This window comes from Peromyscus californicus, unplaced genomic scaffold (genome assembly GCF_007827085.1).
Source record: "Peromyscus californicus insignis strain IS unplaced genomic scaffold, ASM782708v3 Scaffold_2__1_contigs__length_46816999, whole genome shotgun sequence".
NCBI lineage: Eukaryota > Metazoa > Chordata > Mammalia > Rodentia > Cricetidae > Peromyscus > Peromyscus californicus.
Genome location: NW_026294540.1, coordinates 27428989 through 27446260, shown reverse-complemented (window position 1 = coordinate 27446260; position 17272 = coordinate 27428989). Strand labels below are relative to the sequence as shown.

Sequence of the window (17272 nt, the reverse complement as noted above, 5' to 3'; positions counted from 1 at the left end):
CGCAGCGTTGGCGCCTGCGCAATGCGGCCGCTCGAGGGAGCCGGCGAGGCCGGGAGGGGGCGGGGCTTCAGGCGGAGAGGGAGGGAAAAGAAAAGAACCGGACGGGGAGTGGAGCTGGCGCCTACGGTGGCCGGAGAGGGTCGTGCCGGGCCGGAGGCTGCAGGATGGTAGGCTGTGCTGGGAGGGAGGGGACGGGCACCCGAGGGGCGTGGGCTGTACCTGGCGGGGGTCCGGAGGAGACGGGGGACGCCTTTGCTGGGAGTCGCCCTGTCTTCCCTGTGGTCCGCCGAGGATCCACTTCCCGGAGCGGCCGGGGCGAGCCGACCTCGGCAGCTGGAAATGGCACTCGGGACAGGGGCGGGCAGAGAGAGGGGACTGGGCTGGAGCGTGGCGGGACCGTCCCGAGCAGGGTGCCGCGCTCGGGGCGCGGGGTTCGGTCCTCGAGACGGCCCCGGTCACTGCTGCAGGGGCAGGCACTCGAGGAGGGGGCGCCGGGGCCAGGCCGGAGGGTCGCGGGCCGCCGAGTCCCCCTCCCAGGAGGCCCGGGGCGAGCCGTGTGGGTGGGGACGGTTTCCGGGTCCCCGGAGTTCTCCTCCTGCGCCTCGGCCGAGCTCGCTCCGAGTTGCAGCCCAGGTGGGCTCCGGTGTTTGCAGCCGGGGGACCTCGGCCCCGGAGGACTTCCCGACTTCGGCATTCCCGGCTCTCCACCCTCCCCAGTCCATTCTCTTTTCCGGAACCCAGGCCTTCCGCCTTCCTGCCGTAGTTATCACCTCTGTAGCTTGGCCGCACGCGGCTTCCTCAGTTCTTCCCAGTCCCTGTCCCCCCACCAGCTCCCGCCCCTAGTTTCTGGGGTCTTTGTTCCTTTTCATTTATAAGCTGGAAGTGCCGCACACACCCAGACATTCCAGCCCTGGCCATGTTCACAGATCTGTTTGCTGGGAACTGAGTTCAGGATATGGAATCAGGAACCCCTGCAGCTGGGGAAAAAACTAGATCCACAGAGCTGTGAGGACTCTGCTTGCTCTTTATCCCTCAGACATTCCCCAGGAGAGCCATCAGGGTGACCGGACCCTCAGTGAGGGACTGCGGGATCTGGTGTCTGGGATGAAAGGTCAGGCCTTTGAGCACACACCTGTAACCCTGGCACTCAGGAGGTAGAACCAGGAGGGTCAGAAAATCAAGGGCAGCCTGGGCTACAAAGGGAATATAGGTCAGTCAGCCTGAGCTACATGAAACACTGTCTCAAAAAAAGGAAAGAAAGAAAAGAGGGCCAGAGAGATGGCTCAGCTTGTAAAGGTACTTGCCAACCTAAGTTCAATCCCTGGGACACTCATGGTGGAAGCAGAGAACTGACTCCACAAAGTTGTCCTAGGACCTCCACATGTGGGTAGTGGCACATGGGTGCCCCCCCCCATATAAAATACCATTTTAAAAAAATGGAAAGAAAGTCAACACTAGGATCCAAATGTGTGGATGGCAGAGGGCACGATCTGAATATCCCTGTCCCAAGTGCAATTCGGATATCTGTACGATACAGACAAGACTGTCAACAAGCATGGGGCTGGCATGGAGAGGCCGTATGTCACGGGGCATCTCGGGGCTTATGGCAGGATGGGTAGAGACCCGACCCCTCTGAGGCATGGGGTCTAGAAGGATCATAAGTAGAACTGTAGTCTGTTGACATCTGCTTGTCATGGGGCCAGGCATCTTATTCCTCGTGGAAGACAAGCTTGGGAAAGAGGAGGTCAGGGAATAACAGCACCTGCATGTTATAGGGCCTACTGTGCGCCACGCACACCCATGAAGTAACTCATTTAAGAATTCCTTAAGGGAGAGATGGCTCAGCCATTAAGAGCACTTGCTGCTCTTCCAGAAGACCCAGCTCGGTTCCCAACGCCTATGCCAGGCTGCTCACAACCGTCTGTAACTCCAGATCCGGCAGATGTGATGCCTCTGGCCTCCATGGGCACTGCACTCATGTGCCGCTCCCCACTGTGAAGACACACAACACACACTTACACGTGATTAAAAACGGGCTAGAGAGATGGCTCCGGGCTTAAGAGCATGTGTTGCTCTTGCAGAGGACCTGGGCTCACAACCATCTGTAACCCTTGCCCTGGAGGATCCAACAGGCATGCACGTGACTATTTCAAATATTTTTAAATATCTTTAAAAAATAAGAAGAAAGACAAATCTTAAAAGAATTCTATAAGGAAAGTAACTTTATTGTTTCTGTCTTGCCGGTAAAGAAACTAAGTTTCAAAGACAGTAAGATGGCTTAGTGCGGAAAGGCGCTCGCTGCCAAGACTGAGTCTCTGAATTTGATCCCTGGGGCTCACATGATAGAAGGAGAGAACCCTCTCCCAAAGCTGTCTTCTGAAACACACACACACACTGAAATGTTTTTATGTTTATTTTATCATATGTGTGTGGGCAAGGTGGGCGCTTGCCACAGCATGAGTGTAGAGGTTAGAGGACAGCTCGTGGGAGTCGGTTCTCTTCTGTAATGTGGGTCATGGGTGTTGAACTCCGGGCGTCAGGCCTGGTAGCAAGCAACTGAACCAATTCAGCTATCTTGCCTGAGGTTGTTCTCAGCTAGTAGAGCCAGGATTCGAACCCAAACCGCAGGCAGGAAAATCTTTGACTTTCCCTCAGGAAGAACATTCTTCTCTACCCAGCGTTGACAGCTGGGACAGAAGTTTTGAAGAAGGTGGCGATGAATGTCTGGCCCTCAGCTCTGGTCCTTCCTCCCTTCCAGATGCGATTCATGCTACTGTTCAGCCGGCAGGGGAAACTTCGGCTGCAGAAATGGTACCTGGCCACCTCAGACAAGGAGAGGAAGAAAATGGTCCGTGAGCTCATGCAGGTCGTCCTGGCTCGCAAGCCCAAGATGTGCAGCTTCCTGGAGTGGAGGGACCTCAAAGTTGTCTATAAGAGGTGACTGGGTTAAAATGGCTGGGGAATAACTAACTCCCTTCGAAGCCGGGAGAGCTCCGAGGAACTGAGGCGTCTACAGGCTGGTCAGGAATCCCCTCTTCCCTTGCTTCTGAGCTCTTCTCAGTTCTTGCTTCCTACTTGGTTTTCTGACACAGCCTCTTGCACATACCCCGGAGACCCCCCTGCCCGCATACAGGTCCCTCCCAGTCTCATTCACCACACTGAGGCCTCACCCCACTTTTCCCAATCCACACGCCCACATTCCCACACCCTCCCTTTCTAGTTCCTTCTACTCTGAACAAGCGTGTAAACTGGCTCGCTCGGATTTCGGCTGAGTCCAACCGGGCGGGTCACAGGGCGAGAAGGAGAGGAAGTGGAACTTGTGTTGTTTCTGAAGCATGCTACAGGAAAAGTGTTAGTCTTTGTGCCCGCTGGGACCACCGTGTCTGTGTACTGTCGGAGGACAGTACTGTCAGAGGCTGGCGGGCAGGTTGGACCTGGAGCTCCAGGGTCCTGAAACCAGCTCCTCACTCTGTCTGTCTCTCGGGTTTCCTCTCCAGATACGCCAGTCTCTATTTCTGCTGCGCCATCGAAGGTCAAGACAATGAGCTGATCACGCTGGAGCTGATCCACCGATATGTGGAGCTCCTGGACAAGTACTTTGGCAGCGTACGTCTCCCCACGAACCCCAGTTCCCCTGCCAGGCAGTTCCATCTTCCTGCCAAGCCTTAAGAAAGACTTATGCAGTCCCTGCCCTGGAAGTCTCAGTGGGGAGGTGGTGTTGGGGCACAGGGACCGTAATTAATCTCCCCTTTTAAGCTCTAAGCCTATTAGCTGTGGCCTTTAATCAGCTTGGGGGTATACCTCAGTAGGTAGAGCTCTGCGTGAGGTGGAGGGGGTGCAGCAGAGGGAGACAGACTGGCATTGGCAGAGACCAAGTTCTCACTTTATAGGGGTTCCTGACCCTGGCATTGTATTGGACTATTCTAGAGAGAGAGAATGTGAGAGTGTGTGTGTGTGTGTGTGTGTGCATGTGTGCATGTGTGTGCATGTGCACGTGTGCATGGAGAAGTAGTGTGTGTGTGTGTGTGTGTGTGTGTATGCGCATGTGTGCATGGAGAGGTAGAGTGTGTATGTGTGTGTGCGCGTGTGTGCATATGTGCATGGAGAGGCCGGAGGACAAACTCATGTTGTTCCTCAGGCGCCCTCCTCCTTGATGGAATTTCTTTTCTTTCTTCCTTTCTCTTTCTTTCTTTCTTTTTGTTTTTTTGAGGGTTAAAGATTCATTTTATTTTGGTTTTTCTAGGCAGGGTTTCTCTGTGAAGCTAGAATTTGCTCTGGCCTCGAACTCATAGAGATCAGCCTGCCTCTGCCTCCCATGTGCTGGATTAAAGGCGTGCACTGTTGCCACCCAGCTCGTTTTATTTGTTTATCTCTATGTGTGTGTCTGTCTAGGCATGTGCATGTGAGTGCAGATGCCTACAGGTCATCCCATTCCCTGGGACTGGAGTCCCAGGTGGTCATGAGCCCCCTCCCCCTTACACACACACACACACACACACACACACACACACACACACACACACACACGGGTGTAGGGAATTGGACTCAGGTCCTCTGCACGGACAGTATGTCCTCTTTACTGAGCCATCTCTCCAGCTCCTGCCTTGATTTGGTTTTTGCTTGCTTGTTTTGTGAGGGTTTTTTTTTTTTTTTTTTTTTTTTTTTTTTTTTTTTTTTTGGTTTTTCGAGACAGGGTTTCTCTGTGTAGCTTTGCGCCTTTCCTGGAACTCGCTTTGGAGACCAGGCTGGCCTCGAACTCACAGAGATCCGCCTGGCTCGTTTTGTGAGGTTTTTGTTTGTTTGTTTGGGTGTTTTCTGTGTGTGGAGGCAGGGTCTCTCACTGGCCTGGAACTCCTTGATTCAGCTCAGCTTGGGGATCTGTCTGTCTGTTTCCACCTCCCCTGTCTGTCTGTCTGTCTCCACCTCCCCTGTCTATCTGTCTCCACCTCCCCTGTCTGTCTGTCTCCACCTCCCCTGTCTGTCGGTCTGTCTCCACCTCCCCTGTCTGTCTGTCTGTCTCCACCTCCCCTGTACTGGGATTACAAATAAGCACCATTACGTTTAGCTTTTTTTACATGGGTCCTGGGGACCCAACTTCTCGTGCCTGAGGCAAGCAGGTGGTACATATACATACATGTAGACCAAACACTCCTGCACATAAAAACAAATAAATCTAGAATATTAAAAAAAAAAAAGATGCCCAGAGCCCAATCTCCCAGAGATTCTGAATGAATTTATGTGGTGTGTGGCCTGGGTTTTGACAGATAGTGCAGACCTTAGATACAGAATCGGAATGCCTCCGTAATACATAACACTGGTAATGATGTACAAAGCCCAATTGGGGGGCTGGGTAGTGGTGGCACACGCCTTTGACACCAGCATTCGGGAGGCAGAGGCATCTCTGAGTTCGAGGCCAGCCTGGTCTACACAGACCGAGTCCCAGGATTGCCAGGGCTACACAGAAACCCTGCCTTGGGGGGCGGGGAGCACGATTGGGTTCCACTTTAGCTGATTTCTTTTGTTGGTACCGGGGATTGAACCCAGGACTGCACTCCTGCTATTACTCTGTGCTCGGCCAGAGCTGTTCTTTGTTTGTTTTTGTTTTAAGGTTTTTTTGTTTGTTTTTAATTACATTTATTTACTTGGGGATGGTCAGGCCCACTCAGGAATGTGGAGGTCAAAGGACAACTTTTGAGGATCTGTTTTCTCCTTCTGCCCTGTGGGTCCTGGATATCGACCGACCTCCAGCTTGGCAGCAAGTGTCCCTGCCCAAAGAGCCATCTCCTTACCCTTGTTACCCTTATTTTAATATTGTGACTACCGGGGTGAGGGTGCGCTTGCCATGGCATGCATAGGAAGCAAGAGGACAGCTTTGTCGAGGGAGTTCGCTCCTTCCACCTCTGCACAAGTCCTCGGGCCTTGAACTCTCTTGTCAGGGTTATGTGACAAGTGCCTTTACTTACTAGTGCATCCGGCCAGCCCGCTTTGTTGTTGTTTTGTAGGAGGTGGGAGGTTCAATCAGGGCTTCTCTGTGTAGCCCTGGCTATCCTGGAACTCGCTCTGAAGACCAGGCTGGCCTTGAACTCAGAGATCCACCTGGCTCTGCCTCCTGAGTGCTGGGATTAAAGGCATGCACCACCACCGCCCGGCTCCTTTTTTTGTTTTTAAGACAGAATAGCATGTATGCATCCTAAGCTGGTCTCCATCTCAGTGTACAGCTGAGGGTGACCTTGGTCTTCTGGTTCTCTTGCCTCCACCTCCTAAGTTCTGGGGTCACACCCAGTTTATATGGTTTTGGGAGCCGACCCATTTTAAAGAAGTGTCTTAGTCACTGTTCTATTGCTGTGAAAAGGCCTTATGACCACGGCAGCTATTATAAGAGAAAACATTTAATTGGGGGCTGGCTTACAGTTTTAGAGGTTTAGTCCATTATCATCGTGGGGGGGCATGGTGGCATGCAGGCTGGTGGTGGAGCAGTAGCTGAGAGAGCCAGCTACATCCTGAGAGGGGGGGGAGAAGGGGAGAGGGAGAGAGAGAGAGACTGTCTCTGGGTTTGAAACCTCAAAGCCCATCTCCAGTGACACATGTCCTCCAAAAAGGCCACACCTCTTAATCCTTCTAATCCTTTCAAGCAGTTCTGCTGCCTGGTGACTAAGAGTTCAAATATATGAGCCTATGGGGACCATTCTTATTCAAACCACCACAGCAATTATTTAGCCAACTGAGCTACATTCCCAGACTGGATGGATGGATGGATGGATGGATGGATGGATGGATGGATGGATGGATTGATTTTGTGATGCCTAGACATTGTACCTAGGCCTCACACATCAAGTTACTTTGTGCTCTACCACTGAGGTATATCCTCACTCCCTTTTTTACTTTTTATTTTGAGGCAGGGTCTCACCAAGTTGCCCAAGCTGACCTGAACTCACTCCGTAGCTCAGGAGGCCTCTTCTACCTCATCTTCCTGCATAGCTGAGATAAGAGACCCACCCCACCCACATGCCTTTTGAGGGTCTCTGGCTTGTTCTTCATCTATCCAAGGAGTCAGTGTTACCATCTCCATTTTTGGCCGGGGAAACTGAGGCTCATCGACGTTCCATGATGTGCACAGCAAATTTCGTATTAACAGAGATCACCTTGGGTCTTCTAAAGCAAAGACCATAATATTCTCTTCTGCCCCAGAATGCCTAAGGTAGCGGCTAGCCCAGGGCCTGGCAGAAACCACGTTAGAGATTTTAAGAGAAAGGCATCAGCAACCACAGACTTCTGTCTCCTCGTCCAGAATAGGAGGCAGGCTATGAAAGAATGAGGCGGCATGGAAGCCTGTGCCAGTAATCCCAGCACTCAGGCTGAGGCAGGAAGATTAAGACCTCAAGGTTAGCCTGGAGGAAAAGACCAACGTACTGAGAGTCGAGGACTGGGAGGATCTAAGATTCACTGAAGGAACTCCTGTGGGCTGGGGATGTAGCTCAGCTGGTAGAGTGTTTGCCTGAGGACCTTCCCTGCCCCACATGCTGTGGCGTGGAGGCACGTGCTTACAACCCCAGCGTTTAGGAGGTGGAGGCGGGAGAACTGGTCTGGGATAGCCTCAGCTACGTAGTGAGTTCAGGGACTTCAGCTGGACCGCATGAGACTGTCTCGGGGCCGAAAGGAGAGGGAAGAAAGCAGGGGTACCCCTTGATGCTCAGCTCTCCCTTCTCCCCCGTCTCCCAGGTCTGCGAGCTGGACATCATCTTCAACTTTGAGAAAGCCTACTTTATCCTGGATGAGTTTTTGATGGGTGGGGACGTCCAGGACACCTCCAAGAAGAGTGTGCTTAAGGCCATTGAGCAGGCAGACCTGCTGCAGGAGGTACGAGCCAGGGACAGTGAGGAGGAGGAGGAGGAGGACTGTGGCCGAGGGGGTTCCCCCTCCCCCGGACACCCTGCCCGTCGACGCGTGGGCCCCCCTCCCTGTGGCGTCTGGCCCCCGTCACGCCCTGCTGTCTAACTTGTCCTGAGTCCTGAACCCCTGGAGCAGGAGGTGGGTGGGCCCATCCCCCACTGGTGCCAATGGCTCCCTCTTTCATCTGAGCTCTGTCCTCTTCCCAAGGCCCAAGATATCTGTCTTATCTGGCCCAGTCTCCTTTGGCTTCACGATTCTCTTGATGATAAGGATTGTTTAGAGAATTGGGAGAGCGGTTCGTGGTAGATAAGCCTTTTCTTCCTCGATTTCCTATCTGTCTCTGTCTGTCTGTCTCTCTCTGTGTCTCTGTCTCTCTCTGATGGAGCCTAGGGCCCTGATCCTTACTTTGCCTGTCTCTGTTCCCATGTGTCACCGAGGCGTGTGTGTGTGTGTGTGCACATGTGTATGCAGAGGCCCCAGGGTGACATTGGGTATTTTCCTCAATCATTCCTTTATTTTTTCAGACAGTCTCACACTGAACCTGGAGTTCATCCATTCAGTTCAGCTGGTTGGCCACTGAGCTCCAGGGATCTTCCCTTTCTCAACTCCATCCCCACAAATATTTGGATCACAGACCCACACCTCCATACCAGGCTCTTGTGTGGTTGCTGGGGATCTGAACTCAGGTCCTCATGCTTACATGACAGAGACATTAATGACTGAACAGCCTCCCCCGCCCTGCCTAGTCCTCACTTTTAACATGTGTACACGCACACACACACCCCTCTGCTGCTCGGGAACCCACGGCTGTGGGGGCTTGGGGCCGGCCTGGAGGGTGCCTGTTAGTTCCCCCTGGTGTCTGTCTGGCACACCCCCCTCTGCCCATGGCTGCTTGCCCCTTCTCTGCTGTGCTACTGCTGAGCCCTGGTGCAGGAAGATGAGTCACCAGGACTCCGCAGTGACAAGCAAACCTGCTTGAGCTGGCTCTGAGGAGAGGGAGAGATGGGGGCAATGAAGGAGCTGGTCAGCTCTCGAGGGGGAAAGATGGCGCGATGAAACTTGAGGTCACCCCACTGGTCCAGGATCCCTTCACTCCCTGACACACACACGTGTGTCCTCCGGTTCCTGGACCCTAGGGACTCATCACTCTGAAGCCCACCTTCCCTTCCCCGAGGAGCCTGGTACCAATGTCTGACTGCCCTCGCCACCCTGAAAGGCACGGACCAAGCGTCCGCACTGCCTGCCTCCTGGGAGTCAGGGTTCCTCTGCATCCTGCCCCGGCCTCATGCTTCTTGCCCATTGGGTTCTGAAGCTGCATACCTGCTCCCCCAGCTCAGAGCTGTAGATCCTGGGTGGTGATGAACCTGGCCTCCACCTCTCCTTGCCACTGTGGGTGCTGGCAGTGGTGTCATGAGGTCTGTGAGCCCCCCTCCACTGGGGGCTCACAGCGTGCCAGCCTTGGGCTCACATCGGCTTCTCTTCTCCCCCCCCACCCCCACGTGTGTCTGTGCCTCTGATCCCCTCATCTCGCCCACCCCGTCTGCCCTTCCTGGTGTCTCTGCGTCACCCTCGTCCGTCTCAGGAGGATGAGTCACCGCGCAGTGTCCTGGAGGAGATGGGCCTGGCATAGCCCCGTCAGCCAGCCTGGGGTCCCTGTGGAATTGGGGAAGCCGAGACAAGAGACAGCACTTGGGGGCTGTTTCTCCCACCTCTCCCCCAGGCCCCTTCTCTGGGCGGGAGCCGGCTGCCTCTCCTCCGCCACCACCTCACCTTCTTTGGAAGGAGCTGCAGCTCCAGCCCTTCATTCAAACATTCCCTCCCTCCACCCTCTACCTTTCCCAGCGGAGGCTTTAGGAGCTAGAAGGCAGGAAAATGTGACCTGGATGGGGGTGCTAAGTGGCTTCATTCCCCTCTTTGGAAGAATCAGTGTTAACCCCAGCCATCCTCCAGCCCTCCCCATGTCCTATATCGCTGTAAATATATAAATACGTCAGGTTAAAGGGAAGAGGTTTCCAGGGCTCTTTTCTCCCCTCTGCCCCAAAACCTACCTCCACCCCTCCCCATAGCCAGCCAGGGCAGCTTCTCTGCCTGGGAGGGGTTTTCCCTCTCCTGCCCCCACTTCCTCCTGGGCTCCAGTGTCCAGCCAGAGCCAGGGAAGGAACCACCGAGTTAATGTTTTTCTAACCTTGCCACCCGGAGGGAAGGCATGGTTCGGGGAGGGGCCTGCTTTCTGGGACACTGGCCCTGTCCCCCCGCCCCCACACCACATTGTGGATGTGGTGGGAGCCAAGCAGGTGGGGTGGGCCAAGCGGCTGCCTTTATTTCCTTTCTTCTGAAATAAAAGGAAAAAGTGTTTCTGGACTTGGCTTGCCTCTGTCTTTGTTGAAGCCGACTGGTGTCCACCCCGAGGTCAAGGGCAGCTTCCTGCCAGTGTCTTCCTGGGACCTGGGTCGTCATAGTTAGGAAGAAAAGCTAAAAATAGAAGATGCCCAGTTGGATGGCAGCTAGACAACAGGTTTGGTTGTGTTGTTTTGTTCTGTGTCCTAGGATAGTCAAACCCACGGCCTTGTGCTCGCCAGGCAGACCCTCCGCTCTCTACCGAGCTCTTAGCCCTCCGCTCTGTCGTCTTGTATTTTGAGACAGGGTTTTGCTGCATAGCTCTGAGTGACCTGTATCTCAGGGATGATTCTGCTACCTGTACCTTCTGGATGCTGGGATTACAAGCATGTGCCAACCACACCCCAACCCAACAGATGCATTTGACATTTCTTTAAATTTTGAATCAGGGTCTCACATAATCTAGGCCGGCCTCAGACTCCATATGGATGGCAGAATCAGCTTGGTATTTCTGAGCTTCCTGCCTCTGCCTCTAGAGATGCTGAGGTTACAGGTGTTCAGCAGCACCCTGTTCTATGAAATGCTTCATACATGCTGGGCAAGCACTGGACCAGCTGACCCACATGTTGATACTGTATGTTGCAGTACTAGGGATCAGAACCTGGGGCCTCTTGCATTCGAGGTCAGTGCTCTATCACTCAGCCCCAGCCACAGCCCCAACAGATAAGTTAGTACGTGTGTCCTATGCACCGTGAAGAGTTATTCTGAGGGTGGGGGTATCTTGCTTATCTGGAATTGAAGGTTAAATGATTGTCTTTTGCTCTGTCTGGCAGCGCTGCCCCAAAGAATCTCACACACTGCTGTGAGGACACACAGCCAAGGAGGGCAGGCCCTGAGGTCGTAGGTTCTCTATTCTGAGATGTCTGTGGGAAGGATTTCTGTTTGCCTCTTTTTGTTTGGGGAGGCAACTGAGAAATGGTTAAAAACAAGGTGTGTGGGGTGTCAGCTCCTTCTCCCCAAGCTTCTAGGAATTCAGGGAGCTATGAAGGGAAGGATGGATGACTTGGGGTGGGGGAAGCCATCCAGATACCCAAAGAGGAGCATCTCCTACATGGTACCTTTTTTTTCTTTTGCGTTCTAGAAACTTGCTCATCCCAGACAACCCAGACAATCGTTTCTCTTCTTGTTTCTTTTTTGTTTGGTCTTTTTTTTTTTTTTTTCCTGACCCTGAACTCACTTTATGGGACTAGACCTAGGGGCCCAGTGCATACTAGGCAGACATTCATACTAACTGAGCCATAGCCCCAACCAAACACCTGGCTCTCATTGGATTCCACTCTTCCGTGGGTCAAACACTAGCAATTATGACTCAACTTCCGGCCCAGGGTGGTAGTGGAAAGCAGAGGTTCTATTTTGTTGTTTTGGTTTTTTTATTACATTCATTTATTTTGTGGGTGGGTGGGTGTACCATGGTGGGCATGTGGTTGTCAGCCCTCTCCTTCCATCATGTGGAAAGAACCCTAGGGTTACACTCCGGTCACGCTTGGCAACCTGTGCCTTCACCCGCTGAACCATCTCACCGACCCCAGAGTAGGGTTCCCTCATAGGTATTTCTAGATCATTCCCTTCCCAGGTACAGCTTCACACCTTTCTCCCACCTAGTTCTGGCTTTGGTCAGAGAGTCCAGAACCGGATCAGACTGGCGCTCCCCTCACCGCCCCTTGGAGAGGACCAAGCAGGCCCAAGGGGTCGGGTGAATAACGGAGAACAAAGTCCTAATAAAATAGTCACTTTTATTTCTTAGCAAAACTATTTCCTCCGTGAGGGGTATTTACAACAGAGAAGGGCAGGAAGTGGGTGAGTTCACAGCGATTTGGAGAAGGGGGAGGCTCCGGGGGCCCCACGGCTGGGAGACAGACACTTCACACGATTAATTAGAACAGATTTTCCCGTTGGGGACCGGGAAGTCTCAAGAGATACTAGATGGGGACGAGGCCCCTGGAGGAAGTGGGGGTGTAAGGGGACTCGCACAAAACACCCACCCGCCTGGGATGGCCCCGGGATCGCCCGTTGAGTTTGGGGAGTTCTGGACTGCAGACCCGGGGAAAGTCTGACAGGTCCGGTCCCGGCAGAGCTCGGGGCGGGGTCACGTGGGGCGGGGCCGGGCGGCAGCCGAGGGGCGGAGCCGGGGCGCATGCAAACACCGAGAGGGAGGAGGAGCGACACGGAGGGGGGGCGTGGTGGCGCGCCCAGCCTGGGGCGGGCGCGCGGGGGCGGGGCCGGGGCGGGTCACGGGCGGCGCAGCAGCACGTGCTCAATGTAATTCTCCAGCTCCTCCTGCTCCTGCAGCCGCCGCTCCTCCGCGTCCGCCTCCTCCTGCGCGCGCCTGGCCTGGGCCTCCAGGTCGGGGTGGTGGCGCGCAGGTGGCAGCGCGTGGTGGAAGTGACGGCGGCGGGAGGATGCGGGTGGCTGCAGTGTCCGCGGCCGAATGTAGTTGGGGAAGGGGTGGTAGGGCCCCGGGGGAAACACCTCATCCTCCTCCCGATCCCAGGGTGGGAGCACTTCGTTCCAGTCCGGCAACTCATCCCGGGCCGGGGCGGGAGGTGGGGGCTGCGGGGAGCGGACGTGAGTGGGGGCTGGGGCGGCCCGGGGGGGCGGCACCGGCTCGGGAGGGGCGTTCTTCTTCCGCTTCCGTTTCTCCTCCACCTCTTCGATGATGCTGACCACGTCGTCGGCTGGCAGGTGGAGTTTGGTGGACAGTTCAATGAGGCTATCGATGGTCTGCGGATCCATCTCCTCGTCGTCGTCGTCCTCTTCCCCGCCCTCCTCTGCCCCCACGGCATCCTTCCGCCGATGGCCTGGCGCCTCCTCCTGGGAGCGCTTGTCCTCGGCTCCGGCTTCCCCGTCCTCCTCCTCCTCGGCGAACAGGAGCGCGTTCTGCCGCGCCCTCTCCGCCTCCTCTGCCTCCGCCTCCGCCTCCGCCGCCTCCTCATCCTCTTCCCCCATCTCGTCCTCCCCACCACCGCGTCTCTCCTGCTCCGCCTCCTCCTCCCTCTCGCTCTCCCGCTCTTGCTGCGTCTCCTGCAGCCCGCGACCCCCGAGATCGCGCTGCCGGGCTCCGCCCTGCAGCAGATACTGGAGCAGCAGGTCGGAGGCGAGGTCGGCCAGCCGCTCTTCTTGCGCCGCGGCCTGCCGGGTGGCCTCCGCCTGTCTCCTCCCTGCCTCTACCTGAGCCAGCCCCTGTTGAAGCAGGCGCTCTCCAGCCTCAGAGCCGCCCAGGAGTGAGCCCTCGAGGCGGCGCACCTTGGGGAAGGGGCCACCTAGGCTTTGGTACGCCTTGGATAAGGGTGTCAAAGTCTCACCTAGATGTGTTTTAGGGGAGGTCACTCCTTCCCCGAACTGATGGGTTTCGGGAAGGGGAGCGCTTTCGGGCATTCGAACCTGGAATTGCGAAGGGACGGGGGGTGGCAGAGGAGCGCGCTCCGGGACGCGCGCCTGGAACTCTCCCCAGGAAGCGCGCCATACGCGCTCTGGCCCGGGGCTCTCCAGATTGACTCGGGTCAGCGTGTGCGTGCGGGTTTCCGTCTCGGCTGCGGCCGTCTCTTGCTGGCGCTTAGCGTTGCTCGGACTGAAATCTCGAAGTTCTTGGAGCAAGGACGCTAGCGCCTCCAGCTCCTCTGAGCGGTCGTCTGCCTCGGGATCGTTGTCCTGAGTCTGAGGGCGAGGGGGGGCCGCAGCGGGCGCTTGGATCTCTGGTGCCGGGAGGCTATGGGTCTGACTGCGCACGGACTCGGTTAACAGAGCTTCTGCTGCTTCTTCGGGTGCTCCCTGCTGGGAACCTCCTGGGACCGCCGGGGGCGAGGCCGGACGGTCCAGTGCCTGCAGCAGTACCGCGGCCAGCGCCCGGGGATCCACGCCCTGGAAGAGCTCTCCCTGGTCCTGAGGCTCGGAATTCCGAGCGGCTCGGACCTCTGGGGCGCTGCCATCCTTTGGCCGGGACACTACGTCCTCGGCTACCTGCTCTTTATGCTCAGAGCCGAGGGGAGGAGGGTAAGCATCGGAGCGCCCGGGGGGCGCTGCTCCCAACCCCTGGATCAGTAGAAGGAAGCAGAAGAGGACGGATGCCGGCAACGTGAGGGTTTTCATGACCAACGGGCTGCCAGAGACTGAAAAATAGAAGAAGCCAAAGAGATAGAGGATTTCTGTAAGAATTCCCCGCTTTCTATTTCTGCATTCCCTTCCCCCACCTTTAAGCAGGAAATCCGGGGTTTCCCTCATTTCTCCAACCTTACCCGAAGAGGAAACGTTTAGCAGAGAACAAGAAAGACGTGGCGATCTCTGGAGCCGTGCAAATGGGAAATAACGCCCGCAGTTCTCGCCCTGGCTACCCAGTGCCTCCTGTCGCCCCCTTCCCCAAGTCATCTCTCAGCCAGCGCCCGCGTACAAGGATAAGCGGGAGGTGGGGGGGGGATCTGTTCCCTCCCCACAGGACTCCCCGGATGGTGCGTGGGCGACTTCATCAGCGACAGAAGAGCAGAGACTCCCCCACTTACCAAAGACCCTTCTCGGGGGCACCCCGCTGTGCTCTCAACACCCCACTCGGAGAGAAAACCCTCCCTTCACGCCCACGACTGAAGAGGGCTGGAGGAATGGACATGGGAGTATTTACCAGCCGGTGTCACGACGGCGGAAGGTGGAGAGGAGGGTCGGGACAGGGGGAAGATCGGGCCCCGTCCGCCTTGGCTCCGTTCCGTGGCTGGAGTGTGAGCGATGGTCGAGGGCTGGCGTCCTGGGAGCTGGGCTCCGCTGGGTCAGCTGCTGCGCTCTCGCTCCGGCTTCAGCACGCTGGACAGCGCCCGCGCCGCCGCCTTATAAAGGGGAGCGCGCGGGGTCACGTGGGCTCGCCCCGCCCCATTGACGTCAATGTTCATTCATGGGGAAGCGGGCGGGTGCCTGGTGGATGGTGGATGTCCGGTGATTGGAGGCTGAGCGTCGCTCCCGGCCTGCGCCTGCGCAGTGAGGCCCTCGGCTAGAGGGGCGTGCGCCAGCCGAGCTCCGGGAAATGAATGAATGAATGAATGAATGAAATGTCGAGGCGGGCGGGGCAGGGGGCTATGAATGAATGAAGGAGGGACGAGGAGAAAAGGATGAATGAATGAATGGAAGAATGAATGGAAGGGTGGGTACAGAGGAGCCAGAAGGCGGGAGGGTGGGTTACAAAGCAACTTGCGGCGCAGCCCGCGTTGCTGAGCAGAATAGGATAGGAAGAGGGCACCGCCAGCACCTGACTGGGCGCCAGTGAGAGATCAGTCCTGGATGGGGGGCCGGTAAGGGTTTGAAAGCTGGGGAGGGGGACGGGCTCCCTGCTCCGCCACAGCGTGGTCTGTAGGGAGCACGCCCAAGGACGACGTGAACCCGAGAGGAGGGGGTGGATCTGCGGAGCGGGATGCCCGCCCAGGGCCAGGGCAGATGGGTGGATATTGCGGTTCGGGTAATCACCTTGGAAAGGGTCCTAGTTGGAAGGGGAAAGGAAAAGATTGACGATGTGTGTGCCTCTGGGTCGTGTCCACGATCGGTTCGTGTCTGGAGGGGGTGGAGAAAAAGGTGTGTCTGTCCTTCTGGCCAGCGGGCTCTGCTGTGCCTGTTAGGGGTCCCTGTGGCGCCCCCTTTTCAATCCACCTCTCCCACACCCTTCTGCTTGTTCCCCTCTCCCCCACAGCCCCCACCCAAGGACATTTGGAGGGCGAGACCAGACCAGGTGGGGAGGGGGTTGAGCAGGTGGAGAGGGTGACTCAACTCCATTTCTCTCTGCTGCTTAACGGGGAGGTTTGAACGCGACCGGAGACGGGCGGGGGTGCAGTGCAACGTCAGAGATGGACCCTCTCAGCCATCAGACCCTTCGACCGTATCTCCTGCCCAGAGGGGTTGGGGCTGGGGGCTTGGACAACTAGAGGTTCCGGGAGTGGGGGGCGATGACGCAGAGATTGCGCAGAAAATCTATCAGGCAGCCGGGGCCGGTGAAGGGAGACCAGACGTGGGCGGGGGTGGGATGGGAGGACGGAAATGGGGAGGGGGTAGAGGAGAGGGAAAGGTGGCCCCGGGAGCGGTGACTGCAGGAATGAAGGGGAGGGAGGGAGGGAGGGAGGGAGGCTGGAGGGGGCTGCGGTGCAGGCGGAGAGCAGTGCGGGGGCGTGGGCAGGGAAGGGGGGGTGACAATGACACACACCAGACACACAAGAGCTGCGGACACAGGGGTGCTTGTAGGCACACGCAGAGCCTCACCCCCCGCCCTGCACCTCGACACGCTGGAAACCGGGATGGGTGTGTGTGTGGAGGGTCTCAGAGTCTCTTTCAGAGTCAGCCCTACCGTCATCCCATCCCGCTACCGACCCTCATTCTGAGCCCCCTAAATCGGGCACGGGCGCGCGCGCGCGCGCGCACACACACACACACTCACACTCACGTGCTATCCCTCTATAACCAGCAGTGGCTTCTGCCTTCCATCAGTGGCTTGACTTTCCCAGAAGAGAACCCATCAGCTCTGCGGAGAAAAAGGTGGGGTGAGAGAGGAAAGAGAAGAGATGGGGGAAGGGAAGGGAATAGAACCTGGAGCAAGCAGGTTGAAGGATCAGGCTAAAGGGGAGAAAAAAACCCAACAAACTTGAGAGCCAAGGTGACAGCAGGCATTCCATAGAAAGGAGGAAGAAGGGCCTGGAGATCCACCACCACCACCACCACCACCACCACCACCACCACCACCACCACCACCACCACCGCAGTAGCAGCAGCAGCACCTGACAGCCCCCCCCCCCACACACACACCACTATCCAGAGCCTGCCCGTCTAGAGTCCCCTCCTTTCCTTTCCCCTCCCATCTCCCTTCATCTCAGCCTGGTTTCCAGGAGCAGCAGGCTGAGGACGGGGGTCGCATTACCTTCCTTAAGGAAAATGAATCAGAAAGCTGATGGTTCCAACCTCTGAAGGTGGGGGAGAGCCTTCGGAGAGAGGAGGGTGGGGGAGAGAGCTCGCCAAAGAGGGGCGATTG

The 17272-nt window shown here is 56.5% G+C and overlaps 2 protein-coding genes across 11 annotated transcripts; one reads left to right on the top strand and one right to left on the bottom strand.

The window, feature by feature from the left end:
- The first annotated feature begins 45 nt into the window (after positions 1-45).
- Positions 46-10251, top strand: Ap1s1 (adaptor related protein complex 1 subunit sigma 1). The gene is made up of 5 exons (XM_052754053.1): positions 46-167; positions 2759-2937; positions 3498-3606; positions 7720-7857; positions 9473-10251. Exons 1-5 carry the CDS (start codon positions 165-167, stop codon positions 9518-9520), a joined length of 477 nt encoding a protein of 158 aa, XP_052610013.1. The 5' UTR covers positions 46-164; the 3' UTR covers positions 9521-10251.
- A 1749-nt stretch (positions 10252-12000) lies between these two features.
- On the bottom strand, positions 12001-16833 carry Vgf (VGF nerve growth factor inducible). 10 transcript variants are annotated; one of them, XM_052754047.1, is made up of 5 exons: positions 16691-16833; positions 16025-16139; positions 15727-15810; positions 14897-15236; positions 12001-14393 (listed from the first exon to the last, which is right to left on the bottom strand). In XM_052754047.1, exon 5 carries the CDS (start codon positions 14371-14373, stop codon positions 12517-12519), a length of 1857 nt encoding a protein of 618 aa, XP_052610007.1. In that variant the 5' UTR covers positions 14374-14393; positions 14897-15236; positions 15727-15810; positions 16025-16139; positions 16691-16833; the 3' UTR covers positions 12001-12516. The 10 variants fall into 10 exon arrangements, with proteins under 10 accessions (XP_052610007.1, XP_052610009.1, XP_052610008.1 ...); XM_052754049.1 differs by having other exon boundaries at positions 14897-15180; XM_052754048.1 differs by having other exon boundaries at positions 14897-15095.
- Positions 16834-17272: the final 439 nt, after the last annotated feature.

What these genes read in the sequence shown, in the direction of transcription:
- Ap1s1 (XM_052754053.1), top strand. An exon ending in CTCAAAGTTGTCTATAAGAG is followed by an intron (nt 2,938 to 3,497) that starts GTGACTGGGTTA and finishes TTTCCTCTCCAG; the next exon opens with ATACGCCAGTCTCTATTTCT. An exon ending in TGGACAAGTACTTTGGCAGC is followed by an intron (nt 3,607 to 7,719) that starts GTACGTCTCCCC and finishes CCCGTCTCCCAG; the next exon opens with GTCTGCGAGCTGGACATCAT.
- Vgf (XM_052754042.1), bottom strand. Translation starts at nt 14,649, where the DNA reads ATGACTTGGGGAAGGGGGCGACAGGAGGCACTGGGTAGCCAGGGCGAG. An exon ending in GCTAAACGTTTCCTCTTCGG is followed by an intron (nt 14,394 to 14,519) that starts GTAAGGTTGGAG and finishes TCTATTTTTCAG; the next exon opens with TCTCTGGCAGCCCGTTGGTC.